Source organism: Catharus ustulatus, assembly GCF_009819885.2.
Source record: "Catharus ustulatus isolate bCatUst1 chromosome Z unlocalized genomic scaffold, bCatUst1.pri.v2 scaffold_29_arrow_ctg1, whole genome shotgun sequence".
Classification (NCBI taxonomy): Eukaryota; Metazoa; Chordata; class Aves; order Passeriformes; family Turdidae; genus Catharus; species Catharus ustulatus.
Genome location: NW_024879446.1, coordinates 980,953 through 1,008,762, shown reverse-complemented (window position 1 = coordinate 1,008,762; position 27,810 = coordinate 980,953). Strand labels below are relative to the sequence as shown.

Below are 27,810 nucleotides of genomic sequence, written 5' to 3'. Positions count from 1 at the left end.
CTCCAGAGGGAAGCTGGATTTCTCCACATCACCACTGGACCTCCGGAGGGAAACTGCACCTTCTCCAGAACCACTGCTCCAACTGAATCACATCTGTGACTGCAAGGGGACTGCAGCCACCATTTAATTGGACTGCTACCAACACCCTGCCTGACGGGGTGCCAGGTTGTACTCTGACTTTGTCAGGGTTTGGAGTTTGTTTCTTTGTAGTACTGTATTTCTATTTTAATTTCCCTAGAAAAGAATTGTTATTCCTAATTCCTAAATCTTTGCCTGAAAGCCCCTTGATTTCAAAATTATAATAATTTGGAGGGAGGGGGTTTACATTCTCCATTTCAAAGAGAGGCTCCTGCCTTTCTCAGCAGACACCTGTCCTCCAAACTAAAACAGCAACTTTTTGTTCTTTGTCCATAAATAAGCCACACCTGATTATAAGCCGCACTTCAGGTTCAGACCAAAATTTTAGTCAAAATGGTGTGGCTTATAATCATGAAATTACTGTATTTTGTTCCTAAGAACACCGAGGAGAAAATACTCAAGGAATTTATCAAGGGATATTTTGAGGCCTCTATGGTTAGCTGATAAAACTTCTGGGTGAGTTTATGATAGCAAGGCCTTTAAGATAACAAGGACATGGGCTGGGCAAAACTCTGGCCTAGATCAAAGTTGCAAATTAGGGCAACTCTTGCTAAACAGGTGTTTGATGGCTTTCACCTCTCTTGAGGACAAGCTTAAAAACAATCCCAAATACGCTCTGTTTCAGCACCGGCAAACTTCAAATTTCACAGGAAACAAATCAGATGCATCTTATAGAAACAAAACAAAAAAGACAACCAAGGGCTGGTGACTCCTTCAATGTATTTGTCCTTGTGCAGAAAGAGAGGAAAAATTGAACAAAACCAGTCTGAAATACTGAATGAAAGCAGTGCAGGGCCCTGTCCAGCAGTCCCCTGACCAGACAGACAGGACACGGACACTGTTACCTCTGTGCAGAACTATGTGGTCGATCATGTTGCGTTTGTATTTGGTGTGGTAGAGACAGAGAGGGCAGCGAAGGTCTTTGGGTCCTTCCTCAGGGACTGCCGAATGCCCGGCCTCCACGTGCATAGTAAAAGCAGATCTGTGGGACAGGAGGGAGACAATGGCAGTCAGGAGGGGAGCAGTGAGGTGCCACACAGCTCTATAAGGGACGTGTGGTGTAAAAAGGTGCAGATGCCACTCAGCCCTGTCCTCACGGCCCCACAGAGGGGCTGCTCACATGAGCGACACATGAGCAGAGGAATCTGCAGGGCTCCTACCCTCAGAGCAGCAAACACTCATGGTGACAAGATATTCTGCTGCATGGGCTGCTCCATATAGTCACACCGCTATAGTTAAGATAGCAAAAGAATTCCCATCCTTCAAGCTCATTATCTGTCTTCAGGCTGAAATGTTCAGTGTGCTTTCTCCGGTGAAGGTTAAATTTTTTGCAAGTTGAACAAAACCCAACTGTTCTGGAGTTGCAGAGAGGAGGACAAACTTATTTCAGGCAGAAAACATCCTTAAGCATCTTGATCTAACCAGCTAAACTGTTTAGATTGTGGGTACAAGAGGGATTTTTGTTAATAGTGAGTTTGGCACTCAGCAGTTTCACTTTCAAATCATCAGCTGTAATAATCTGAAAACCCAAGACTTAGAATACTGTATTTATTAGTGTGGAAGAATGAATGAATACTTCACAGTACTTTTGAAACAAACACTTTCACTGGCATTACACTGGCTGCATACTTAGAAGTTGCAACAGATACGCATAGCAGAAGAAATTAACTGCACATCCATCTAACCACAAGCCCCACGACTGAAATCAGAGCTGTCTCTAAACTGGGGACACTGGGCAATTTTTTTCCTAAAGCAGCGATAAACCTTGCAAAACCTAAGGGGCTTGACACATTGAACTAGAGTAAAAAGTAGCTTTTAGTAGATCCAATCCAGCAATCATTGAATTCTGCAGATACATTTCTATCAACTTTGGTCACCACTCTCATGCTTTTAAGTTTCTAGAGTGCCTTGAAGAGGGAACTGGTATGTTTTGGGGGACTTTTTTGCCCCCTGCTCCCCTTTTTTAAGACAGAAAACACGCTGCTAAGAACATGTCTAAATTATTGTTGTATGATTTATTTCATAATATCAAGGTGAAAGAAAATGGCACTTGCAAGACACAGATTGCACCTGCAAATTTCTGGTAGTATTTAAGACAGGGAGTAATCAGGATTTTAAACATGGGATTTTAACATGAGGGGAGCAAAGATGAAGCAACAAAGTGAAGAGACATATAACTAGAGTTCCCATGTGGGTTCTTTCAGGTTTGTGCTCAGCATTTCCTTCCCTTGATCCAGTCCTACCGTCTACTGTCACTCTCAACAAGTTTAAGACCTCAAATGTCAGCTGAGGGTGTTATGCTCAAGGCTCCAGCACATCAGGAGGAAATGATGAACCACACAGGTGCCTTCTTCTCTTTTCATACAAAAGAGCAGCTAAAACACACACACACACACAGATACACAGGGCAATGTGCCTTTAAATTTAAATACAGTAATTTCACGAATACAAGCCGCACCGTTTTGACCAAAATTTTGCTCCCATACCGGGAATGAGGCTCATATTCAGGTGCGGCCAATATGTGAATAATTTTCTGACATTTTCAACCCTGGGAGTGCAAACCGAGTCAGTGCAAACTGCCAAGTCGAGCTCCTGCCAGTAAAACCCTGCATTTACGCGGTTGTTACAAATTGTTACTCTGTCGTGCGGCGGGTGGAGCTGCTCTGTGCAGGCAGCACAGGGGGTGGGGAAGGCGGGGCAGCTCTCTCCTGCTGGCCCCACAGCTCGGAGGAGGCAGGGGCTCTCTCCTGCCTGGCCTTGCGGCTCGGGGGAAGGCGGACAGCTCTCTCCTGCTTGGCCCTGTGGCTCAGGGGGCTCCCGTCCCCGCGTGCCACTGCCACAGGAGCAGGCAGGCTCCATCCCCGGCTCCCATGGCCGCCGCAGGTGCCAGCGGGCTCTGTGCCCCCCCTTGCCGCCGCGGGGCAGCGCCGGGCCGGGGTGACCGAGCCCAGCAGTGGTGGCGGCCGGCCCCGAGCATCCTCGCTGAGCGGCAGCACCGAGCTGGGCCACCCAGCCCTGTCGGCAGCCCCGAGCCCTCATGGCCCGAGCCGAGCCAGTAAACCCTGCCATGCCGCGATTCTGTTACTATTTGGCAACTTTGTTGCATGTGGGTCCTCGCTGCGAACACAGAGCGGCTTATACTTGGGTGCGGCTTATTTATGGACAAAAAACAAAATGTTTGCCAACACCCGGCGATGCGGCTTATACTCAGTGCGGCTTGTATTCGTGAATTTACTGTAATTGGATTTTTTGAAATGTCTCTGTATGCTATCAAATAAGCTAGAATAGTATCTTTTTATAATTTAAGCTGGAAAGATTGGAGGGAAAATAAAATTACATGAGAAAGGTTTCTTCAGTAAGGCGATATAAATTTCCCTGTCGCCATGGGACACTGTCCCATGTTTCATGCTGGTCCCGTGTGGAAATGGAAATTTCTGCAGAGAAAGTTTTCACACTTAAGAACAAAGGGATCATGAAATGACAGTTTTTGATTCTCAGAGAATTAAGGAGGGAGGCAGTAGAACTGCCACCTTGGACTTCCAGAGGGCAAACTTTGGCATGATAGGGGGACTGGCTGAGAAAGTCCCCTGCGAGGGCATCCTGAAGGACAAAGGAATCCAGGAACACTGGATATTCTCCAAGTACAAAATCCTAAAGGTGCAAGAACAGATTGACTCCATGTGCCAAGAGATGAGACCGGCCTGGCTGAACAGAGATCTGTCTCTGGAACTAGGGGAAAAAAGGAGAGCTTATGACCTTTGCAAGAAGGATTGTGCCAAGAGGACAATGGGGATGTTGTGAACCTGTCATCTCAAGTTGCACTAGAGGACATTTAGATTGGATGTAAGGAAAAATTTCTTCCCAGAAAGGGCTGTCAGGCATGGGAACAGGCTGCCCAGAGAAGTGGTTGAGTCACCACCCCGGAGGGATTTAGAAGATGTGCAAATGTGTCACTAAGGTTTAATGTGGGGCTTGGCAGTGCTGGGTTTATGGTTAACTCGAGGATCTTAAGGGTCTTTTCCATCCTGAACAATTGTGTGATTCTGAAACCTACTGCAAGGACTCACTGTGCTTTTGTCTGCAGCAGATGGTACCGGCTGCTGTAGGAGAGAGGAAAATGGATTACATGGATGCTGCTGTGATCTGGCACGGCATTCCCTACACTCCTCTCCCTGGTCAGCAGTGGCCGTGCTCCTGCTAGCTACAGCCAGCTCTCAAAGACCTCAGAAGTCTTTTCCAGCACTAAAAAAACCCCTTACGAGTTCAGTTCATCTGTTTTGCACAGTACTTACTTAAAGCCTGTATAAAAGGAGCAATCTTTGCACTTGAAGAGCTTTTTCCCTCCGTGCTTGTCGCGGTAGTGGCGCCGGATGCTCTGTATGTAACCCGAAGAGAATTCGCAAAATTCACAGTTAAGGATGGCTTCTGCTTTCTCCACTCCCGCAGCACTCCCAGAAAGTGGGATTGGGCTGATGTTGTTGTTGTTCCTGGCCAAGGCTGCAGACTGGTAGTGGTTCAACTGCTGCTGAACATCAGGGGGCTCAGAGTACGAAGAGTCTGCAGGCAAACAGAGAGAAGTTGTTATTCCAGGTGGATCAACAGACCCAAAAAAGGTTTGATGATGCCTGCTCCAGAACCTACTGGCATTTGGAGAGGGTTGATCAAGCGGTTGGTTATGAAACTAATCCTTCTTTCTGAAGGGATTAAGAGGTGCAGCACTTCTTAATCTAATTTAATGTGTATTCTACAATTTATGAGGTGAGCAATATAAATAATGCTTTTTTAGATCTGATTTGGGGAGGAAAGGAGTGACACACATTTAAATTAAACTAGTTTGAAAAGAAGCCTGATTTTAAGACACTTAATTTGTGAAGGTAAAGCCCGTTAATCATACTGCCAAATGTTTTATGTGTTTGGCACATGAATCAGACCGGATCCTCTCAAATATCTCATGCCAGTTCACATAAGGTGAAGATCTGGCACAGGATATATGTAAATAATCTATCTATGTGGGAAAAAAAAAAAAAAGGATGCCCTTCCCTACTCATGCTGATGATGTTAGAAATTAAATCATCACTGGGAAAAAAAAGATGTTTAATCACGAATTCGAGTAAAGCAAACTTTCAAACCACTGCTTTGCTATACGGAGAAAAGAGATGTCTAAAGACACATCTCTTCTACAAGCCAGCGGAACTCTGCCACACCACTTTAATGGCAGGAGAAACAGAATCCAGAGATGTCTCTGTACTGAAACTGAAAGCTGTAACATGTTGGTTGGATACCCCAAAAAAAGAGTGTGGAGGGAGGGAGGCTGGTGTTGAACCTTTCCCAATACACTGCTTGAATGTGGAGGTTAGGAATTCATCTGCTTTGTTCTACATAACCCACAGCTGCCCATGAATGGCACAAACCAAAGCAGATGAATAAAGCACAGATTAATTTCAGTGCAGTTTTCCTGAATAGAAGACAAAAGGCTCTTTTCCTAAGCTTTCTAGAAGGAGGGAAAAAAAGCAAGGAGGGAGGGGGAGGTGGGAGGGAAGTCAGGATACAAACTGTACCAGCCACCTCCTGTTTTGATGTGTACTTCATTTTCCAAAGCTGAATTCCCCAAGGCTAGATATGTAAGAATTCCCTAACAGACACACATTTGTGGGAACTCAACACCATCCATTCCAATCAATTAGTATGGGGAAACAAAAGGCAAAGAGGCCTATACAACACTGAGTGTGGGGACTTCCCCACCTGTCTTCAAAAGGGCAAAATGCTTGCTTTCTTTTCCCACTACCACAGGCAGGGGTTACACATGCCCCAGAAATGAGTAACAAATAATGACAAACCAAACCAAACCCTGAAACAAAGCAGACACAGCAGGTAAATGTCTCCAGGCTCCCATGGCTTCACCACCAGGTGTACATAGCAAAGAGAAAGGCAGAGACATGAAAAATCCTGGTAAAATTTGGTTTTGTTTTTCCTTATCCAAGCCTCATGAGCTGAGTGAGGCTGGATTACAAAGCAGCATTTATCACCTCTTGCTTCCACCACTTCTACAGCACGTTTGTTCACCAGGAGGGCTCGCAGTGAGCTCCACCTGTTTAAATGTCACAGCTTTCCTTCCCTCATGTTTGGAGCAGGCTCCCCACATCCTTTACTTTGGCACAGGACAGGCCTGAGGAACTGCAAACCCTCTGCAGAAGTCTCCTTTCTCTCAAAGGCAGCAACTGCGTGCTCAGCCTCCTTTGGAACAGGACCTTGAGGGCTCAGAGGGGATTTGCTGACTCACTTCTCTGGGCTACCAGGTTCAGTGATTCTAAAAGATCAAAACACAGTTAAACAGATCTCCTAGCAGGGGTAGGGCAGCCTAAAAAGAAAGTTTACAGCATTTGAAACAGGATGTTTGGTGTATTTTTTAATGTTTACTGGTCAAATTATTCTTTAGGGTATTGAAGTCTACTTGGTAGCTCACTTGTTCCCTTCCTCAGGAAGAAAGGATCAAAAATTTCCACCACATCACCAGTGTTCCTGACCAAAGCCCCAGAGATATCCACAGCTAAGAAAGCTGCAGGTCTAGAAATTATTCTTTTCAAGGGAAGGAACTTCTGCTTTTGTCTGGAAGATCTACTGTCCTTCGTATGTTTTTACTTCTATCATCTGGTGTCTATTATTCCAGCTTTAGAATTTTCCATCAGTTGTTTACACAGCCCTGTGGAATCTGGTATGTGAAAACTGCAGAAGTAGATAGTTTCATGTCAATTCCCACACACACAAAAAAAAAACCCAAGAAAAAAAGCACATCAAGTAGTTTTCCCTGTCATCAGAAATAGCCAGAAGAAAATTCTACCTTTCACACTGACAACCTCAGTTTTTAGTACATTACACTCCATAACCCATTTTTAAAAGAGTTTTAGTATTTACAAGAATGAAAAAAAAGCCATCTGAAGAGTTTTTCCAGTCTTACCTTTGAACAATGATAGCATGCATGGCCTGGTGCAGTCTTTGCTTTTTCCCTTGCCAAATTCTTTGATTACACTTGCTGCAAACTTGCTGCAAGTGCAAGATTTAGCACTTCCTGAAGGAAAACATTCAGGATTAACACATGTGCATAGGGCTTCTGTTGATGTCTGAGCACCAGCTTTTCCAGACAGCTCTCCTGGCACGAAGGTGCAGCCCAGCTGCACCAGGAACACTCTGGACAGAGCCCAAAGTTGACTGAAGGCATGGCAAGTTTTCCACTGGGTTCAGCAAGTCCCACCCTGCTGCCCACTCCCAAACCATCAGAGGCAGTGGAAGGACAGCAACTTGCCTCCAGAGATGCATTCTGACACACAACAGAGAGCAAACTGCCAGTAAACGGCAAACAGTGGATGGGGGTGAGCCTTCGAACTTTTTTTAAAATTTTTTTGTTCCGAAAGGGTCAGGGGTGGCAAATCCACAGTCACAGTGCTGCTTTAAACACTGCACTTTTCCTTGCTCTGTTCCTGCTGGAAGAGTGGGCTGATGTTGCAGACATATTTTGCTGCCCCAACAACAGGATGCCAGGCTGGAGAATGAAGGAGCAGAGCTTTTCCTTCAGAACTGACCCAAAAACTGAGTCATGACCCTATACAATGCAAGTTCCACCTCTTATTTTTCCTGCACCCCCAGGCATAAAGGGCTGGGAGCACTCTGATAAAGTGTTAACAGCCTTGGCCTAGAGCAGGAAGAGGGTTTAGCCATCCACCTTTAAAAAAGTAAAAAAGACCCTAAAAGCCTAAGAAGTCAGAAAGCAGAAAAGATTTAAAATAAGCAAAGGGAAGATTTAAGAAAACTTGTATTAAGTACATGTAAAACACAATAGCAGCGAATAAACACAAATGGAAAGGAAGTTAAGAAAAATTAAACACCAGGAAGTTCCATTTACATTTTAAGGAAAAAAGGTGCTTTTTTTTTTTCATTAAACAGCCTTGAGGCAGCACAAGAAAATAAAGCACATTCATACATGCAATGAAAGGGAAGAAAATGGAACACTTAGCCCTGACTAATTTGAAACAAGCAAAGAAAAAAAGCCCATACCCAAAACACTGAGGTTCCTTTAGAAAACCTAATTGTATTCAAAACGAATGGAAGCACTTCATTGTGCAACTCCAAAAACAAGATAACAGCAAAGGATGATCTGAGATAAAATGAAGGACACCTATAGTCATGTCAAGAGGCAAAAATTAACAGTGATTGCTATAGTTAAAAATGGAAAGAACAGCAACAACGCTGCAAATCTCAAATTTGAAATTTTACATGTGGCATCTACCTACAAAATTACCTGCACAGGACAACTAACTAGGCCAACAAATAATGTAACTCCTGTCAGCACGTATGGATCTAAAAGTAATTATCTTTCCTTAATATAGAAGTGTGGTTTTATACCAAAATTCCAGAAGTTGAAAGGAAAGGAGGAGAAATTATTGTCCATGAGGTGATTTATCAACACAGCTATATCTAAATTACTGCTGCGTTCTGATAAGAACACACAAGCAAGTCTCACTGTGTCCCTCCACACACATTTCCAGAGTACCAAAAACACCAAAATGCCTGGTCAGCGATGTTGTCACCTCTAAAACTTCATCCAGATTACAGTGCCAAAGACTGGGACAAATGAGTCTGCCAAGAAATCTGGGAGTTACTACCTCAGTCAAAAGAGCAAGGCAGTACAATACAGCCATGAAAATTTAGCTTGATTCCCTGCATACCCTGGGGTCACACACTGGGAAAAAACGTACAAAGAAAATACACAATGAAAATTCATCACAGAAGCAAAATGAAAATCCAAGTTTCATTGGATCCTGTGTAGCTTATAACATGTTTTAGATACCTCAATGAAAACCAAACTTGGGGATCCTTCCAGGAGAAAAAAAAATGCAGTTTCAGATCCTGAACTGAAAACATAAATTTACACAGAAATTCCGTGTTGTTTCAGTTGTTTGTAGGTCTTTTCAGAGGTATCAATGAACATCATATACAACAGCAAAACTCTTCCACAAGATTCCTAAACCCAACAATAACAGGCCAGAAATTCACCCAGACATGTCAAAGGAAGAGACACTGAGCCAACAGCTGAGAAACAAGAGGGGAAAAGGACCTATTATAGGGAGGAAATTAAATCTGCTTCATCCTTTTAGGGTGGACAGAACCAGACATATGTAATATAAACACTTTCATGCCTGCACAGTGATGGATAGGGGTGGAGAGAGGAGAACGAGAACTGCTCAGGAAAAGCAGCTGTTGGAGTACAATGGAAAGTGACATTACTGACTTTAATAATTAAGTAGCTCAATGACCAGGAGGAGTCACTGGGAGATAAAGGTGAAGACACCATGCTCTTCTGTTATATTCACACAGACACATCAACCAGTCAAAAGAGACCAGCATGTGTAAGAACAGTGAAACTGAGGACAGAGATGTCTGGTTTATGAGATAAGAAAAAATCCCAAAGGGAATGTATAAATAACAGAAAGTGCTTAGTAACGCTTTGTGAGGAAAACAAAGGAAATTAAATATTAATACCTAGGCCTGGGATGTTCTGGATCTGTGAGGACATGTTCTAGAGGGACTAAGAGGAATGCTATTTACTTTTATCTCGGCTCATTCATAAAGAGAAAATTTCTATGAAGAACGACAGAAAGAAATCCAAGGATTTAAGAAAACCAGCAGTTTCCTCTGGATAGAAACAAATTTGTCAAACCAAGTAAAGATGCAATGCTACAACAAAGAACACCAAAAAAACAACATAAGGCCAATTGCTATTTTAAAACACTTAAGATAAGCGTAAGGATGGAATTTAGGAGATTTAGGCACACAATCCCTTCCAAAATTCAACAGGACTCAAAATCACCAGCTGACTGAGTGGCAGGATTGAACATAGCCATGAATGGCAACAGCTTGAAAAGTGGGAAGGTGGCAAAGCAGGGTGTCACACAAAGATTGTGAAGACTGCACACATTTGTTCACTTTATGCCACACAGCACTGACCTGGAAGGAAGAGTATGTGGGAGGGTGAAATGTTCTGGCAATAAATTGAGCTGAGGGGAGGGGAAGACAGAAGAGACTGAGACTCAGAGGGATGCAAATAAATGTTCATGAAGAAGCTCAGGGAACCAGACAGTCCAACTTGTGTTTAAAAACAGAGTGTGAGCCTGGTCCTCTACCTAAATTCTGATTTCTGCTTAATTACCTTTACATTTTGCCAGAATGTTGTGAGTGAAAGATAACAGAAACAAGTTTTGTGCCCTCACTCTACACACCAAAAGAAAAAAGCAATTACAAAGTAAAGAAAATAAAGCCCTGGAAAAAAATCACTATTTAAGGGATTTATATACCACTACTACCCTAAAAAAACCACACAAAAAACAAGCCTAAAACAAAAGCCCAAACCAAAACAACAAAAACAACAACAACCAACCAACAAATAAACCAAACCAAACCAAACAAAACCTTGTTGGTGGAATTTATTTCAGCATTATCTCTAAAGAGCACTTCTTGGATCATGCCAGACCAGGTTTTGTGAGAAAGATATTACATATATTTCTAAGCCTCAGAATGGAGCAATGAGAAAGGCACATGAACTATGCAATCTTGTTTATTCAGAAGAGGTGAGAGAAACTATGTCTGAATCTCTTTAGAACTCTGAACTTCCTCTAAAGTTGTGTGCTCTGATTGGGACTGAGACAGGATAGAGGCTATGCAGCTCCTTGTGCTAATACCCAAGTAATTTCCAAGGGACATAAATTTCACCTAATATGAAGAAAATAATTAATAATTTTCATCATCTGAATCACTTCCACAGAATGACTCTGAATTTTGGAGTTTCACAGCTGAGATCAAGAGTGGCTACAACAGTCTGTAAAAAAGACGATGCACTGGAAAGCAGCAGGAACTAATTATGATTTATGGAGGAGTAATATAATTGATGAGGTAAGTTATACCACAGTATTTCCGTAAGAAGTAAAAGATCAGTCCAGGACATACCCATGCCCCTCTGCTTTAGAGTATCCAACACCACCAGGAATTCCTGTTTGCATGAGCTCTCAAGGCAGGCACAACCCTTCTGGGCTGATACTGTGATTAGGAAGTTTAGAGCTCAGGAAATGCTTCACCATACCTTCTACTCATCCCTTGTTTTCATCTCTTCTCCCCACACCAACATTTCCTCCCTGGTCTCAACTCCAATAAACTTTCCTGTTCTTTAGATGACTTGGCTGCTTACTGGTCACATTTAGGCTGCACACAAACCTCTCATTGTAAATAGAATTAAATTCCATTGCCTAAACACAGGATTGCACTTAAAACCAAGATTTTCTACTTGTCAAACCCTGGGACCTGAATGAACTTACCTATTTCCATAAAACGCAGTTAAAAAAAAGTTTGTCTAGCTTTTCCTTTTTCTGTTGAACCAAACTCAAACTTCATAGATGGAAGTACATTTACAGAAGAGGGGAACACAGACAGAACTGGAAATAGCTTTAGCAAGACACTGATTTAACCAATCTGCTAAAAGGACTTACTGGTAACAGGGTCTTTTTGGAATTCACAAATGTACAAAGTTCTACTTTAATTGATTCTTCACTCGAGACAAGAATAAATTTTTTTTCTTTTTCATTAGTTACCAAATGATCCTCATGCTGTTGTGTTCCATGATTTCCTTCTCATTTTTAGGGGTATTTCATCAGGTATTTTTTGCATTTCCTTCTCTATGTGACCCTTCACATATTTGTATTAATGCAAACACAGTGCCACAAACACACATGTTTCAGTCACCTAAATGTTCACTCTCCTCTAAGGCTTGAAATGAAGAGGGAAAAAAAAAATCAATTTATCAGGCGATGCATTTTGGCATTCTGTTTTAAAACTGGCCCTAAAATTGCAGTGGCAGTATGTGGCACCAAGGATTCTCTCTAACCACAGAGCTCAGGAACCTGAACTTGTGTAATTTTTTCTGGAGACCTCCAGCACACACCTTGACATTATTTTTTTTGCCAACAGAAGGTCCCCATCTCTGTCACCAGCTCTGAGCTCAGAATACTCCGGGCAGTGTTTTCAAGCACTTGTAGTAACAATGTTCCTTAAAGAAGAAATAAAACCAGCTACTTAAATGTCAGATCTTGAGCTGTGAACTGTGATGATAACACACATCCATTTCAACAGAGCTAAAATGAGCAAAGAAGTTTTACCTCTCTGCCAAGCACCAAATCCCTCCAGCATGTTTTAAATCAGTGGGATAAACTGGAGTCTCAGGTGACAGGGAGAATATCAGTGAGGCTGATAGAGAAGACTGTGAATACATGGGAATGATAGTCTGCAGAAATGCCCTCTTATACACCCTTGCTCAAGTCACACCTTGTATCCCTTCATGCCAACAGCATCCTTTTTAATCTGTGTTGAGTGATCACAAATTCCCCAGACACACAAGAGATCAGCATCTACCACTTTGTCAGTATCCTGAACATGAAAATCAGAGTCAAAAGAATGCAAAAACCTCAGGAAAACAAACAAAAAACCACAACAGGAGTCAGGATATGGTTCTTTCTTTTCACTGTATGTGCTATCAGGTAACTTCTTTCTGCTCAGAAGGAATCCAGGAGATATTTCTTCCTTCATTTATTCCTGATCTGCCCAAACATTTTGTTGTCTTCCAACCCTAGGCAAGCCTTTCAGTGCCACAGCAATCTCATCACAACAGAGTGGCCAACTCCATACAAGGCTGACTCCAACCTCCTCCCTGCTGCATGAGCTCCAGCCTGAGCCCTGCTCAATCTCAGCTTTGCCTTTGCCCATTCAGCTCAAGCACAAAAAACAGCACCAGAAAAACAAGCACAATGAGCAGCGAGCTGACACTCCCCTCAGCACAGCCAATGACATCTCCCTCTGTTCCACCAGCCACAAAACAGTTCTCAACATGCTGCAGGAAAAGGCCAGAAGCCAAACAACTATACCCCAGTGGAAGAGAGCTACAGAGAACAAGGTCATCCCCACAGTGCCTCAGGACCTCGGAACAGTGAGGAGCTTGTTCAGTAAAAGTGGAGGTGAACAAGACCTGTGCTTGTTCCACAAGTCCCTGCCAATCTGATGAAGGAGAAAAGTCCTATCTGATCCGGGATCTGATATTTAGCTTAACACTGACCACAAGGAGTAAGACATACCAACAATTACCACAGAGTTTTAAAAGCACTGTAAGGCAGCGTGGCCACTGTGGGGAGGCAGGAAAAGGCTGAGGGGAAAGCAGGAACTTGCTCCAGGTTAGAGAAAGAAGGAACATGACTGGGGAAAATAAAAAAAAAGCAGCCTGGAGGTAACAGAGGTTAATCAGACACTTGAGAGTGAGTATGAGGCATCACTCCTGTGGGGCACAAAAGCAGGGAAAAAAGCAGAACAAGCAGACAGCTTTTTGCAGTCCAACTGTGACTACAAAAGCAGAGGCATCTTCTGTTCTGCAGATCACCATATTACATCCTTAGCATGGATGCAATCCTTCCAACTCACCTGGCAATTAAAGCAATTAGCTGTTGAAGCTCTGCCTGAATTTGCCCTGTAGTCACTACTGGCTCTCTGCCCTTCCAGTCAAACTGCAGCGAAACAAAAGGGTCTGAAACTTCAAAAGAGTCTTTGTCCAAGCCCCTCCTCCCAAAACAAACCCCAAACCTAGAACTAAATACATCCTGCTGTAATACAAAGTTTTCTGGCTGTGAGGACTGACCAAAACACAAAGACACACAAGCAACAACGACAGAGAAATAGCATCAACTTAGGAACTTTGTGTCCTGATTGCAAGGTTAGAAAAAGAACCCTTATCAAGAGTAACAATGCACACGAATAAAAGTAAGCAAATCAGCCAAAATCCACCATACGGATTTAAAAGACTCAACAACAACAACAAACAGGAGAACCCAAAAATCAGGGTAGCATGTCTGACCATATGGAAAGCCTGCCTCTCTTCTGAAAAGAGGAAGGCCAGAAACGTGACTCACTGGCACCAAATTAGGGGATTTTCTTGAAATGGTGCCTTGCTGCCCATACTTCTCCCCTCATCCTGGGGAAAATTGACATGAAATTGCTTTAGCAAAACCTGCTAAGGCCCTCTACACCCTTCAGGAGTTCATCTGTGAGGAAGCACAGAAGAAGATACACAGTCTGATTATGCACTATCTGCTTTGAAAAAGTGTACAGAAATGGGAAAGGATTTATAGTTCTGGAACACCAGTCCAAGAAACAAGACTTAGTCAAGCAATTTTGTGCCCAGCCTAGCTCTGGCAAAGCAAGCAGATATATTTATATTTCAGCCTCTAGATGAGGCAAAGTTATTTTCCACTGGCAAAGGCTAAAGTTCAGGAAAAAAAAAACTGGAACAGGGTACTGGATGTTTCACTTAGCAGTTTTCAATGCATTTGCTGCTACAAGTAATTAAATTTAATGAAGATGTTGACATGCCATGTACTAGGAGACTCAAGAAATCTAGTTCTGACCTTACATGTGTTTTGTGATGTGTACTGGTATTAATGATAGATCCTGTTTGGTTTGCACAACAGTGAAAAGCATAATTATTGAGATTTGAGGGCACACAAAAAGTGTGCTGCTTTCTATAGATCAAGAACTAGTGGTCAGTAAAAAGAAATGGTTTTATACCACAGCAGTACAACTAAGGAGACACTAGAAACCACATCCAGGTCTGTTTAGCCTTGCACTTTGCCGCTTTATTTTGACAATTCAATATTCTTAAATACTAAAATTTTAAAAAGCTATACTTTCGAATTACTGCATGCAGTCATGATACAAGGGAATTTATGAGGCTCCAAATCTGCCAGCCATATGAATAAAACACAGTGCTTTGCTCTACAACATGATTAGGCCAAAGGGGTTATTTTCAAAAAATAAAGGGCTACTCCAAAAATCAATAACAGCAGCCAGGGCAATTTAGGGCAGGTATTTCACACACTCTCAAGAAGCCTTTGCTGTGGCTGAAGTCATAATGTGAAACCCTTCATCAATCCATTGAGTCACTCTGCTTTACAGACTCTATGACAAGGGGTTGAGCTCGTGTGTCTCTCCAGTTTGTGAGAGGAGGGCAGATCACCACCTCTACAGCCCCTGAACACAAACATACATTTATAAAATCATTCACTCCTGCTGCTCTTTGTGTTTTTTCCCATTCAGCCACACAATTTTTGTGTCTCTACCTTGCCTGCAGCTATTTCTTATGGAAAGAGATGGGAGCCAACATGGTGCCTTAGCAACGCAGATTTTGGGATTCCATTGCCTTGCCCTCAACAGAAGCAAAGCTGGGAACACTTACCTGTGACAGAGTCCCACAAGATGACACCACCATCGAAAAAACCCAAAAACCCCATTCTGGCCAGAGATTAACATAAATAAAAGTTCTTATTCTCACAAAGACTGAAAGAGCATGGAAGTAGATCTTGTGAGAAGATTCATCCAGTCCTCCTAGCACTTTGTAGTATTTCAATTTACAATTAACTTTTGCTGCTGAAGTTCTCTGAACTGTTAAGGACATTTTAGGGTAAATCGCAAATACGTAAATTCAAACAAGCAAAACACTCATGCAAATATTTAGCAAATCCTCACTATTTCCTTCTTGCAAGACAAGAAATACCTGTGACCTATCAGAAGAGCAAAAGAACATTTTACCATAATGGCAACCTCATTGTGTCAACAAGACCTGGACACTACAAACCATTCAATGCCCCTCGACTATGAAAATCATAAAAATAGCACTCGTGACCAATATTTTCTGGGGGATTTTTTTCAATTGTCTGTAGGAGCACCCAAAACAAAATATCATCACTCCACACCCCCCAAAAAAGCCCACAGAGTGCTTTGCTTCTGGTGAGAAAAGGATACAGTGAAAATAGGTTCTTTATATATTAAAATATTGCCCAGCAGGCAAAGAGGGGTACAATAAAAAAGACAGGATCTTTGAATGATGTATCTGTAAAAAAAGCTTTCTCTACTGATTCACCAAGTGTGACACCACAGAGAGAAGCACACACACTCTGAATGATTGTTATTCATTGGACTGAAGGTGTTGTTATGCTTTCTAATGACAGCTGTCACCAGAATTACAGTTGAGAAGGACAGGTCTGCTCAAAATGTTCAGCACCTACTTGATTTTAGATTAATTTAGTTCCATGAGAAGTCTGTCAAGCACCCCAAAACACCTCTGAGATGCGTAGCTGAGTATTTCAGGTAAGTCTGCTGCTACCTACACAGAACTGAAAGAGTTGAGCCACAGAAATCTAAATACATTTACCTCTTTTAATTGATGGATGGATGGATGGATCTAAAAGAACAAAAGGAATGTTCTAATCATCAGGGAACAATTTTTGCAGGGAAAAGAAGTATCATAGAAGTTCCCCCGGGTTGCTGTCCCAGAGCAGCTCTATCCAGACATCCACTCTGCTATTATAATTCGGTACCCTTCTCCCTCTTCTGCATTTTTACAGAGCTCAGCAATCGACAAGATTTCTGCCAGCTCCCCAGATCTCCCCAAGCCACCTTGCTATACTTCCTACTGCAAACAAAATATTCATTCACAGGCAGGAACAGCTCCTTTGTGCAACCATTTCAATTACACAAGCCTGCTGCACATCTATGAACCTACAAAACAAGTTCCCTAACAATGGGATGTAGCCTTTTGTCTGCCTTTCACCCCAGCCCAGGTTCAGCGCTGCATCCCTGGTGAATTGCCTTTCATCACACTTCACACTGTGGTTACTCATATACACTAACAGACAAAATCCAGCTACTCTACACCATGTGAGTCCTTTCTAATACTCCAGCTGGACCTAACAGTGCCTGCACTACCTGTCATTGGGACCAGTATTTCATCTAGTCTTGCACACCACCCACAACTCATAGGCTGGGCCGCAGAGGTAATGATTTATAGCCTTCTAAAACCCTCCAAAAAATGCAATGCTGTAAGAGCAGCCACCATTAACCTGATCTGCAGCAAACTGTATAATGTGAAAAAACTATTTAAAGCAGGTTATTCCTTCCTCAAGCACTGCTGAAAATGCTAACACTATTATTGTAACACCTGTACTTGTCCAACCAGCTCCCCAGTGGGTGGCTTCTATTATTGTCAAAGTGACTTAACCATTAACCCCATTTACAGATGATCTAGCTAATTGGGACAAACTTGGACTTGGTCTCAGGCTGTAGTACAGATCTAGGCAACAAAGCCAACCCAATGAAATGTTGTTGTTAACAGAGTCTATGTTTTAACAATTTTGAGGAACAGTTCTTAAAGGCTACAAAATTATTCTCCATAGGATACAGCAGGCATCCTGAATTCTAACCACTAATCAATAGTTTGAGCTCCTGGGATACGCAAAATTTAAAAAAAAAGCAACAGAAGCATTCTTCCCCAAACTGAGTAATGTCCTCCTGTATCTCTCCACACACACTAACAAAAGACTGCTAACACACAGGAAAGGCTAGGACAGACACTGAAAATTTTTCTCCACTTCTTATGTCAGTGATGGAACATTTTATTTTTAAAGCAGAAAAAAAGAGTAGTAGAACACATCCCAAGATATACTCAGCTTGCTGGATTAGCTTATGTTAGCATTAGCAAAAAACCTCAGTAGTTGCACTGCTCCAGACAACCCATAGACAAAAAGTTGTCTGGGAGCAGCTGGTCAAAATCTCTTGTTACAGTTCTGATTCTGACCCAAAAAGTGACTTGCTAAATCACAAAAAAATTTTGCTGGCTTTTTTTTCCCCCTTCAGTGAAGTATTTCTATACAGATTATTTGCTCCTTTCAATTCCTTTCAGTCATTTTCTGAACTTTTCTTTCACTCTTTCTCATTTCACTTTTAGTTTTTTTTTGTTTTGTTTTGCTTTTTTTTCCTTCTGGTGAGAAAGAAAGGAAAATAGGAAACCAAAAATGCTACAAAATGATTACAATGATTACTGATAATATTTACCTCTCCTCCTTAGTTCATTGGTATCCCAAGCAAAACAGCAAACAACAGAATTCCTGCTGTTTAGCAGCTAGAACTACTCAAGCTTCTGGGGAAAAAAAGTATTTTACCCTCTTCTAACACAGCTCCCATACATTCCAGTTCTTTGAACATCTGAAAATATTCTCCTTCCATGTCAATGAAACTCATCCAGGACTTAAGGTTGGGGTTTCTTTTTTCCCAAAGAAGAGCTCTTCTCTTAACTGGTAGGCAGTGACACCAAAAGATGCCTCATAAACTACTAGTTAAAAAGCCTTAAAGATTGCTGTGATAGTCCCTACCACCTCTTCTATTTCTCTGTTTAAACAGTGTCCCTCCCTCTGCTACTTTCCGAACATCCTCTACACACCCCTCCAGCACAAGGGGATTAACAGCTTTCAAAAGAAGCATTGGAAAGGAAACAGTGTTCAGGTTCTTCCTGCAGCTAAATATGTGAAGGTACTTTTGGTGTCCTCTGTACAGCAGACAACAACAATATTTACTCCTCCTACTATTAAAGGTTCACATTTAAGGTTTAATCATGTGGTTTCATCAAAGTGGTCTGCTCATGAGATTAGATATTAGAAAAAAATCGCTCCCTATGAGGATGGTGAGGCCCTGGCAGAGGTTTCACAGAGAAGCTGTGGCTGGCCCATCCCTGGAAGAGCCCAGGGTGAGGCTGGATGGGGCTTGGAGCAGCCTTGGATAGTGGAAGGTGTCCCAGCACATGGCAGGGGGGTGAAAGGAGATGATCATCAAGGCTCCCCTTCCAATCCAAACAACTCTATGAGTCTATGAATGTAAAGGAAAATCAGGAGCATGGATGGAATTCAAAGAACCTTTTTCCACTAGCTATGAATAGAAATTAGGAGTCTGAAATATTTTCTACAATGTAAATCTCTGCAAACAAAGCCAGCAGTGTCATGTTCCAAAGTCAGCTGGAGCAGTGAGGGAGCAAATTAATGTAGTATGAACTGGTGAGGACCTAAACCAGATCACTTCCTACAATACCATGCTTATGCTTGGTTTTGATGCAACTTCTGGCTTCCTCTTAATGACCAAATGAAGATGCTTTTGGTGCAAAGCTGCCTGCTGCAATTTGGTTTGCAATAAAAATATTAAGCGGCACCTTAGACAATTAAATTATCGCTCTGAGGCACCTCTTACCATTAGAGTCCTCCACTTCTTCAGCAGGAGTGTGGTTCTTGGAGGTGTGGTGGGCGTGTGAGGCTGCAAGGTTGACAATGCGGGGTCTTGGTAGTGTCAGTGCTTTCCCATGCACTTTCAAGGAGTGCTCTTTCAGCTGGCTGATTGTCATGGTGGAAAATGAGCAGGAGGAACATTTGTAGGCATGTTCACCTGGGTGAGCGAAATACAGGCAAGTCATCAGCTCACAAAAGAAACAAAATGGGGCCTTCACACTTCTCTTACTGAACTTGGCAGTAAAATTCCCATGGACTCTTCTGCAAAAGACTGATCCCAAAGGAAACAAGCTATGCATGTCTCCTTGTTGGAGCAGTCTGGAGTCGGTGGGTGTAGACACCTGCTTTGGACCAATGTATCACTTTCTGGCAACTGCAGATCCTTGTACAGCGGCTGATGTCAAGAAAAACAGAGACCAGACTTTCAGCATGCCTGTGTTGCATGGTATGGGAAGAAAACAGACTCTGTGATGAAAATGGAGTAACTTAACCACAGCACTTCCAAATTTGTTTGGGAGCGCAGCAGCTAGGGATGGTGAAGTCATTTGTTTCTGCATGCAGCACATCCAGCGTCATTATTAATGAAGCAAGAAGGACACTACAAAACTCTAACAAAGGGCCCTTCACAAACAAAAAAAGAAAGAAAAAAAAATTTTTAAAAAAAGTATGTGGTGTAATTACGTTTGGGAAAGGTTACAGTTTTACTTATGAAAAATCTGACATTAGGCAGCATCAATCTTCACAGAAGTGGCAACCAAGTCAAGGCTGGTGAAAATGGCAATGCCAAGTACAAAAGGGTGTATCTAGCAGGCTGTGTGGAAGTGTGTTATGAGAAAGCACTAAAAGAAGTGAAAGAACAGAAGTAATGCACACTAGTGGATTTAATTTTGAATACATTCCAAGCCATAGAGACAGCAAACAAGGGGAAACAAATCCTGATACAAGATTTGTTTTGCACGGAGGCATGGAGGCAATTGGAACACGAAATGAAACTCTCCCAACACAAACAATGTGATATTATATAGAGGTGCCAAGTTATTGTTTTGGAAGTGCCACTTCCATGTACAAGAGTAACACTGGCCACATATGAGTTGTACATAAAGTGCCAAAACTAATACAGCAGCAAAATATTCATGAACAGTAACAGAAGAACAAGAGTTCTGGTAATGGATGAAGCAGAAAATGTTTTCCACTTCTTGACAAATCCAGCAAAGAAGGTTCTCAAGCAGCACTGTTTTCTACACCAGAAATAAGTGAACCAAAAGAGAGTATCAAAACACACTGTTGCAGCCTTCAGAGCAAGCACACCTGAAAGGATTAAAAGCCATCCTCCACAAAACTCCCACCCCTGTCTTCCAGAAAAACCATGCTAATCATCAGGACAAAATACAAAACTCTTAGAATTCCCTTTTTTGGTGTCTCTGAAAAAGAACAGATCACTTGAAGTGTCTGAAGTGGTGAAAGAAAAACTGCTCTGTGTGTTTTTTCAAGTGACATTCCTCACCTATATATTGCATGAGTCACGTATTTCCTTTTTACAAACAGAAATACAACATTTCTTGAGTAGCACTCACAACAAGTTGCTCAATGGAACACAATCTAAGGACAAAAGATATTCCAAGGTTACAAGATACCAGTTGGATACAGATATAGACCTTCATGGTTGTATCAGTGTAAGAGATTCCTGGATGACAATGTATACCGATCAACTGTTAACTTAAAAGCACCACGAGACATTAAAGCAAATCAAGGATGATTACATACCAAGCAGCCTAGACACACCAATAAATATGCCCACTATTCATTTTCAATGGACATCAGAACATGAAAGGATGTGTCTGATTGCAGAGGAAAAGCTGCAGTTTGGCCCAACAGAAGTCTTCTGCACATTTTTTGACTGCTAGTTTTGCGTCTCACGAAGTGATCATACAAATATACATACAAATAAATAAATGTAAGCATTTATGTAGTGGGTCTCAACACTTGATATGTACTCAAAGCACTATGTTCCAGATTACACAGAAACTGAACAGGTCCAATACTCTTATCTTACAATAACCCATTTCTGCACTTCCAGAGTAATTGCTGAGTAAGAAATTGGTTACAAGGATTCCTCAAAAACACAAGCAAAAAAAGAACCCAAAAAACCAATAAAAACAAAACAGGTGAAAAAGTTCAGATGAAAACAACAGAGAGTCCATTTAGAGAAACTATAAATTGTTCTGCTCCATGCCAAAGGAGATGGCACACACTGGATGAAAAACAAATGCCAGAAACACTGGTACCAGATGTCACACAAGAACAGATTTTGTAGTTCACTGAATTTTGATCCATACCCAGAAAATGAGGCAGAGAGGCAGACTGAGTAAAACACTTCAGGAATCAGGATTTTATGGACTTTTTAAGATCTCCAGCAGACTTCAGGAAAAACTGAACTGAATTTTTGAATTGAAGTTTTAAATTATAAATAAACAGATAATGAGACGATTGACAACTGGAAAAAAATGGCAACATAAGAGAAGTTCAGAAAACCACTGTGTTATTGAAAAACTGGGGAGTTTGAGGAAGTCAGACATTTTTGTTCAGTAATACATATTTCTGAATGACTGACTCAAAACAAAGCAAAGCAAAGCTCTGACTGAAAAACATACAAGCAACTTTTCTGTGACATGACCATTCATTTAGTAGAAATGGGACTGAGGCAGAAACACATCTATAAGCCTTTGGAAACCCTATTACCCAAGTCACTGTGCAAGCACTATCTAGGCAGCCATGAAATTGTGGTCTTGTACAATGCAAAACGTGGCCCTTCAAGGGGTTCCATCCACTAAACCAAGTTCAGAAGTATGAATTCCTAATAAATCAATCAATGAATTACATGAAGAGAAGTGTGAAGTAAATATTACTTGCATGGTGACTTTGGGTCTAAAAATCTGGCAGATTCAAGCAAGGAGCCCAGTTGTGTAATAGCGCAAAGAAAACATTACTTTATGGTTGGTGAAAATAAAAAAAACATGGCTCTTCCATACAGGATGTGGGATTGTGAGCTGGAACTGCTGCATACTGCTGGATTTCCTAGAAGGGACAGAATACTATGGTCCTCCCACACAAAAGGCAGGTGGCAAAAGTTAAGCTAATCTATTTTATCCATCCAAGAAACAGAAACTGGCACAAATTCTGTGAAATAAAAAGAAAGAAAAAAAAAATCCAGGAAACAAAGTATACAAGACCATCCATCCCTCCTATATTTCTGTAGATGAAAAATGCCTTTGGATCAATGGCAGCAATAATTTTATTTCTTTTTTTCCATCAGCAGAGCACAACAAACTTCTCACGCCTTTTCTCTCCATTTTTCCACTTTCCTCCTCCACCCCAGAGTATATAATTTTGACTACGCAAATAATAGAAAAGGGAATGTACTTGTGGTCCTTTTTATCAGAAATTCCCATTCAAGGAGTTTCTACTCACAATTTTTTTAACAACTGGGCTGGCTTTCAGGTTTTCAGACTGGTCACTATGCTATCATTTGCACCAGAGTGCATGTTTGTATTGAAAACCAAACGATAACCTTTCAATGCAGGTTGTGTGACGGTGCCGACAGTCTACAGCCAAGGAATAAAGATGAGGAAACCTTGAGTCTCACTTTTTAGTAACCAAAGGTGCAACATTTTCAGGTGACCTACTCTGTGTGACACATCACATTCCCAATTCCTGTTCCTCAGAAGCATGGCTTGCTTGTATGGATTCCATACTGAAATACAGAGATTTGCAAGACGAATTTCCACATTTGGTAATGCAATTTTGACATTCTCAGTCTGTTGCACACAGACCTGACTCCCAATGTTCTCAGGGTTTGGTTTCAACATGAAAGCCAGCATAAGACTCTACCAAAAATCAAGGTACTGCTCACAGTGTTTTTCCCAGAGTCACATAAAGCACAAACATAAATACAAAGAGTAGGTCAAAGCTCACTGCCAATTTTGTCATGGCATCTGTGGTATAAGCGATGAAATCCACTTGGAGAAAAGAGCAGAAATAAGGAAAAAAAATATCATTCATAAAAAAGAAAAGAGAAGAGAAGAAAAGAAAAAAGTTCTTGAAGTACCTACCACTTTAAATCCTTGCCCTTCCCATTACCCAAGCTCCCACTCGTCCCAACAGGTTCCATGGACTGTGGCCTTTGGAAAAAAATCTTACCCAGTTCTGGTGACAAAACACGTGGTTCAACCCAGCCTCTGTGATCAGCCACAAGAACACACCGGGCCATTTCAGCTGCAAGACTGAGAGGGGAGAACTTACCAGCATGAGCCTTGAGGATGTGGGTTTTGAGGCGGCTGTTGTAGGATGACTTGAAGGGGCAGAGCTTGCAGCGGAACGGCTTGTGGTGTCCATGGTGGGTCTGCATGTGGCGGTCCAGGCTTGAGGAGAGACAGGAAAGGGAGACAGAACAGGGTCAATTGTTTCAGCTGTCCCTTCAGAGGCAAAGCAAAGCATTCCATAGCAACAGAAGAGCAAGTAGGGATCCTTTCTCACACTCTCTCCTCAACAAATTCAACAGGTCTGCTTACACAATGAAGTCAAATCTAGTGTGAAGGAAAGGAGCAGAGCTGACACCAATTCTGTTTATACAGAGAGCAAGTCACCTAAATAAACTTACAGGGCAAGATCAGTATAAATTAAGTTATGCATGATGCAGACAGAAAGGATCAGATGAAGAAACATGAAACAGGCAAGAAATTATTTTCTTATTAAATTATCATTGCACCATTTTTCTGCTGCCAAACATTTTTGTGAAAATATATATATACCCCCTTGTCCTGTTGATCAAGGGTAAAAAAAAAAAAAAAAAAAAGTAGTGGTTTTTTTTGGTGGGGTTTTTTTTTTATTTTGTTTTGTTTTTTTTTTTTGTTGACCAGCTTTATTGAGGAAGCCTTCTTTTGGTTACAGCAGCAAAAGCAGATTAGAGATCCTGCTCTGGGGAGAGTGCCAGCAGGCTACAGTTGATGAGTTCTAGGATTAAAAGGCAGCAGAGTTTCAGAAGCAGCAGTGTAGGAGATTCTACATGAAGCTCAGCAGGAAAAGAAGGGGTGGCAAAGACCAGCCTCTACTTTCTTCAGGGAAAATGGAAGTACCAATAGCCTGAACATTGCAAAGTGATCAAAAACTGCACTCGACACAATTTGTCCTAGCAGCTCAGTAAAGTTTGGAGGAGGAAAAAGGACGTTTCCTACATTTTCTAACAGAAGATCAAATTCATTCTAACTGAGTGAATCCTGCAGAGCTCTGCAGTTTCTATGCTGTGGCTGACAGAAATGAATTCCCTGTCTCTGGGTGGCAGGCAGGTAGTCTGAGCCCAAGTTGTAAACATTTCCACCACAGCCTCTACTTTGGACACATTTATGCTTTGTGATCTGGTCTTAGGTTGAGTCATCTCATGGGGCAGGGACACTGCAGGAGCTGTAATTTGCCAAAACTGCCATCCACCCCCACATCTCAGCTCTAGATATATTTCAGGCATAGTTTTTTTAATTGTCCTAAATTGTCCTGCTCTTTTGCAGAGTACCAACATGTAGCTCAAATAGCAGTTGTTCCAGCTCTGTCACACTACACAAGATTTCACGTGATCTTTAGTCCCACACTGACGAGAGCCTGAGCCAGAAAATCCCTGTTTACGAGAGCTAACACTGAAGCCTGTGTATTCAAACATCTGATAACAGCAGAAAAATAGAAAATGAACTCGTGTCTCCTCTCAGGGTCACTTCATGCAAATACAACTTAGCAGAAAATCCAGGATGGAGTTTGGGACAAGACAAAATGCACAGGTTTTCTAGAGAAATGGGGGAAAATGTCTCCTAAATGAGTAAGACTTTGTACACTTGCAATGAATACTTCATAGAACAAAACTTGTTTTAAATAGCCTCCGGGGAATGAGATTACTTAACAATTAAAGCAGACTGCCAAAGAGGTATGTAATACATATTAAGCTATTATAAATATATATACCTTAAGGTATTTGACATGGCAGTAATTAAATCTACATTCACAACCACATAGTTTGCCAGCTGCACTCTTTCAAAAGGAGGTTTTAAGTTTTGGTCAGGTCTGGGAGAATACTGGGCTGTTTAAACATCTGGTTTGGTTTCCTTTGCCAATTTAATCCCTCAGGAGAATAGTTGCATCAGAAACAAAAATAAAGAAGAAGCAAACAACTTCAACAACAGAGACCACACCTATTATCAAGTTAGGTGGTGAGCTCTTCCCTGCCATCCACCACTTTTTGGTTTACCCATCTCACAAGTTCTGGGACATGACTTATCCTCAGCAGGAAGCAGAGTGACTAGGCACTCAACAAAAGTCTGATTGTTGAAGCAAGTTTACCAGGCAAACAGCAAGTCCTGCAGAGGCTCCCCTCGCTGTCAGCCTTGCCAAAGCAGGGTGGGATACACCCCGCAGTGCACATCCTTTCCCCAAGCCCCTGTCCTACCCTTGGCTGCTCAATCCCGTGGACCTTTCCAACTGTGGCATCAATTTGCAATGCTGTGCATTGCAACCAGCAGAAATCTTAGGTTTTTTAACACAAGGAACTAAAAATTGTCTTCTCTTCCTCGTGCATTTGATTGCGAAATGGTGGCATCATCACCCAATTTAAGAGTGCTGAGAATGCCTGCATCAAATGAGCACCTGGATCTGTCTTCTTTTGTTAAAACAGTGGACAAGCAACTCTCTCCCCAGAAATTAGGAAGAAACACAAACCTGTGAATCGGGTCCAGGGTGCCAGTGGAAAATTTATCACAAACCCCATTTTTGGGGGGACACATATACAATTATTATTAGAATAATTTTTAAAACTAAAAAACTTAAAGCTAAGTCGAATTTCAGGGAAACAAATTATGAGAAATGTGACAATTAATGATGACCACTTATCAGACAAGGAAGCAGGATGAGGAAGTCACCCATACAGCACACTGGTATGAATTTGAAACACTGAAATGCCATAATTGAGAAAAAAAAATCTGATTTAAGATAAATTTATGACATTATTTAAACATTAGAAATGAAAACTCAACCCACAAAGAGCTGTAGTAATTACAAATCAGGTAGTTACATGCAGCAGAAGTTTCTGGAATATGGAAGATTAACTTTTCTAGTCTTGTTAAGTCTCATGCATTTGACAGACATGCATAAATGGTGGGCTGCACTGTTTGCCTACTGAAATAATCCTTATTCTTTGGCCTGCATGCCTCTCCCCTACACGTAAAAAGAGGGCTAATACAAATTCAAGAAGTCAATCATAATGGCCAAAGATTTTGCAGTGTGGAAAATACGTTAATGCCATGAGAAAAGTGTGGCTCAACATCAGGTCAAGCGAGCTCTTCTTCCCTATCAGCCCACAAAACAGCACTGATAGATGGCGATTCCTTAGGAAACACAAAACTTTGAAAATAAGTAAATAAATAAAAGCCACAACTTACTTGTGCCTGAAAGCAGAGACAAAGGAGCAATACTGGCAGCTGTACTTGTCTTCCCGGGCAAACATGGCCAGAGCCAAGTGACTCCTCTCGTGAGATCGCAGACCCTGCATAGACATCAAAACCCGGTCACACTGGCTGCAGTGGTAGCCCCCAGGCCTGGCTTCATCTTCCAGGGATGCTCCATATTCAGCTTCTGTAAATTCCACAATGCCAGGGTCTTTGGCTCCCTCAAAACCCTCCATCAAAGTTGTGTTTGAAGGATCTTCAGCTTCCTGCTAAAAAACACATATCCCCCCAAAGCCATCAATTCTCTCTCCCTTCTGTCCCTCAGTCTTTCCCTTGTGTTCATCAGAACATCCAGGCTTCCCACTGCATTATTTTTCTAAACATATCCCTACACAAACTCCACACCAATGGCTTTCTGAAAAAAAATTACCTATTCTTGGGAGGGAATATCATAGTTACATCTATTATATACATGCATGCATATGTCAAAAAAAAAGTATCTCACTCCTTGGTCACGTTTGTGTCAGATCATGAAAATGAAAAAAGACAAGAAACCTATCTTTCAGGGGTCTTGGTGTGAATGTTCTAAACTTGATCAGATAATAATTAGTATGTTGCAGAGAAGTTAATTTCAGTTTATTTTGCTCTAGCTGACCCTAGTAGCTACCCTTCTGACTAATACGTCCATCTACTCTTCAGCAGACTTTGTCCATCAGTTTAAAACTCTGAAGAAACAAGCTCATACGCTAAAACTCTAGAACCCTCTGAAAATAAAGAGCAAACAGAAAAAAGCCTGGTTTTTTAAACTCTCTTTCGTAACTTTCCTTTCCCATTTCTAATCAGAGCATGCATTTGTGCAGCTACTTAATACCCTGTGAGAGGCACATTCTTTAGGCCACGGCTGTGGCAGGGAAATCTTGTTCCCTGATGCAAGATTTTATTTACTCAAATGAAAGCACTGACCCTACACAAGCATCACTCGAGAAGTGAGGAGAACAGGGAAAGGACTC

The 27,810-nt window shown here is 41.7% G+C and overlaps 1 protein-coding gene across 4 annotated transcripts in view; it reads right to left on the bottom strand.

The window, feature by feature from the left end:
- Window positions 1–27,810, bottom strand: part of ZNF462 (zinc finger protein 462) — a 52,528-nt gene that overhangs the window by 16,397 nt on the left and 8,321 nt on the right. For 2 of the 4 annotated variants that reach the window (XM_033086526.1, XM_033086529.1), the window contains exons 4-8: window positions 26,795–27,069; window positions 23,622–23,740; window positions 19,288–19,479; window positions 4,431–4,695; window positions 984–1,120 (exon numbers count right to left, since the gene is read on the bottom strand). In XM_033086526.1, the coding sequence (XP_032942417.1) occupies window positions 984–1,120; window positions 4,431–4,695; window positions 19,288–19,479; window positions 23,622–23,740; window positions 26,795–27,069 (988 nt within the window). The remainder of the gene's footprint in view (window positions 1–983; window positions 1,121–4,430; window positions 4,696–19,287; window positions 19,480–23,621; window positions 23,741–26,794; window positions 27,070–27,810) is intronic. The other 2 variants (XM_033086527.1, XM_033086528.1) reach the window with 2 other exon arrangements.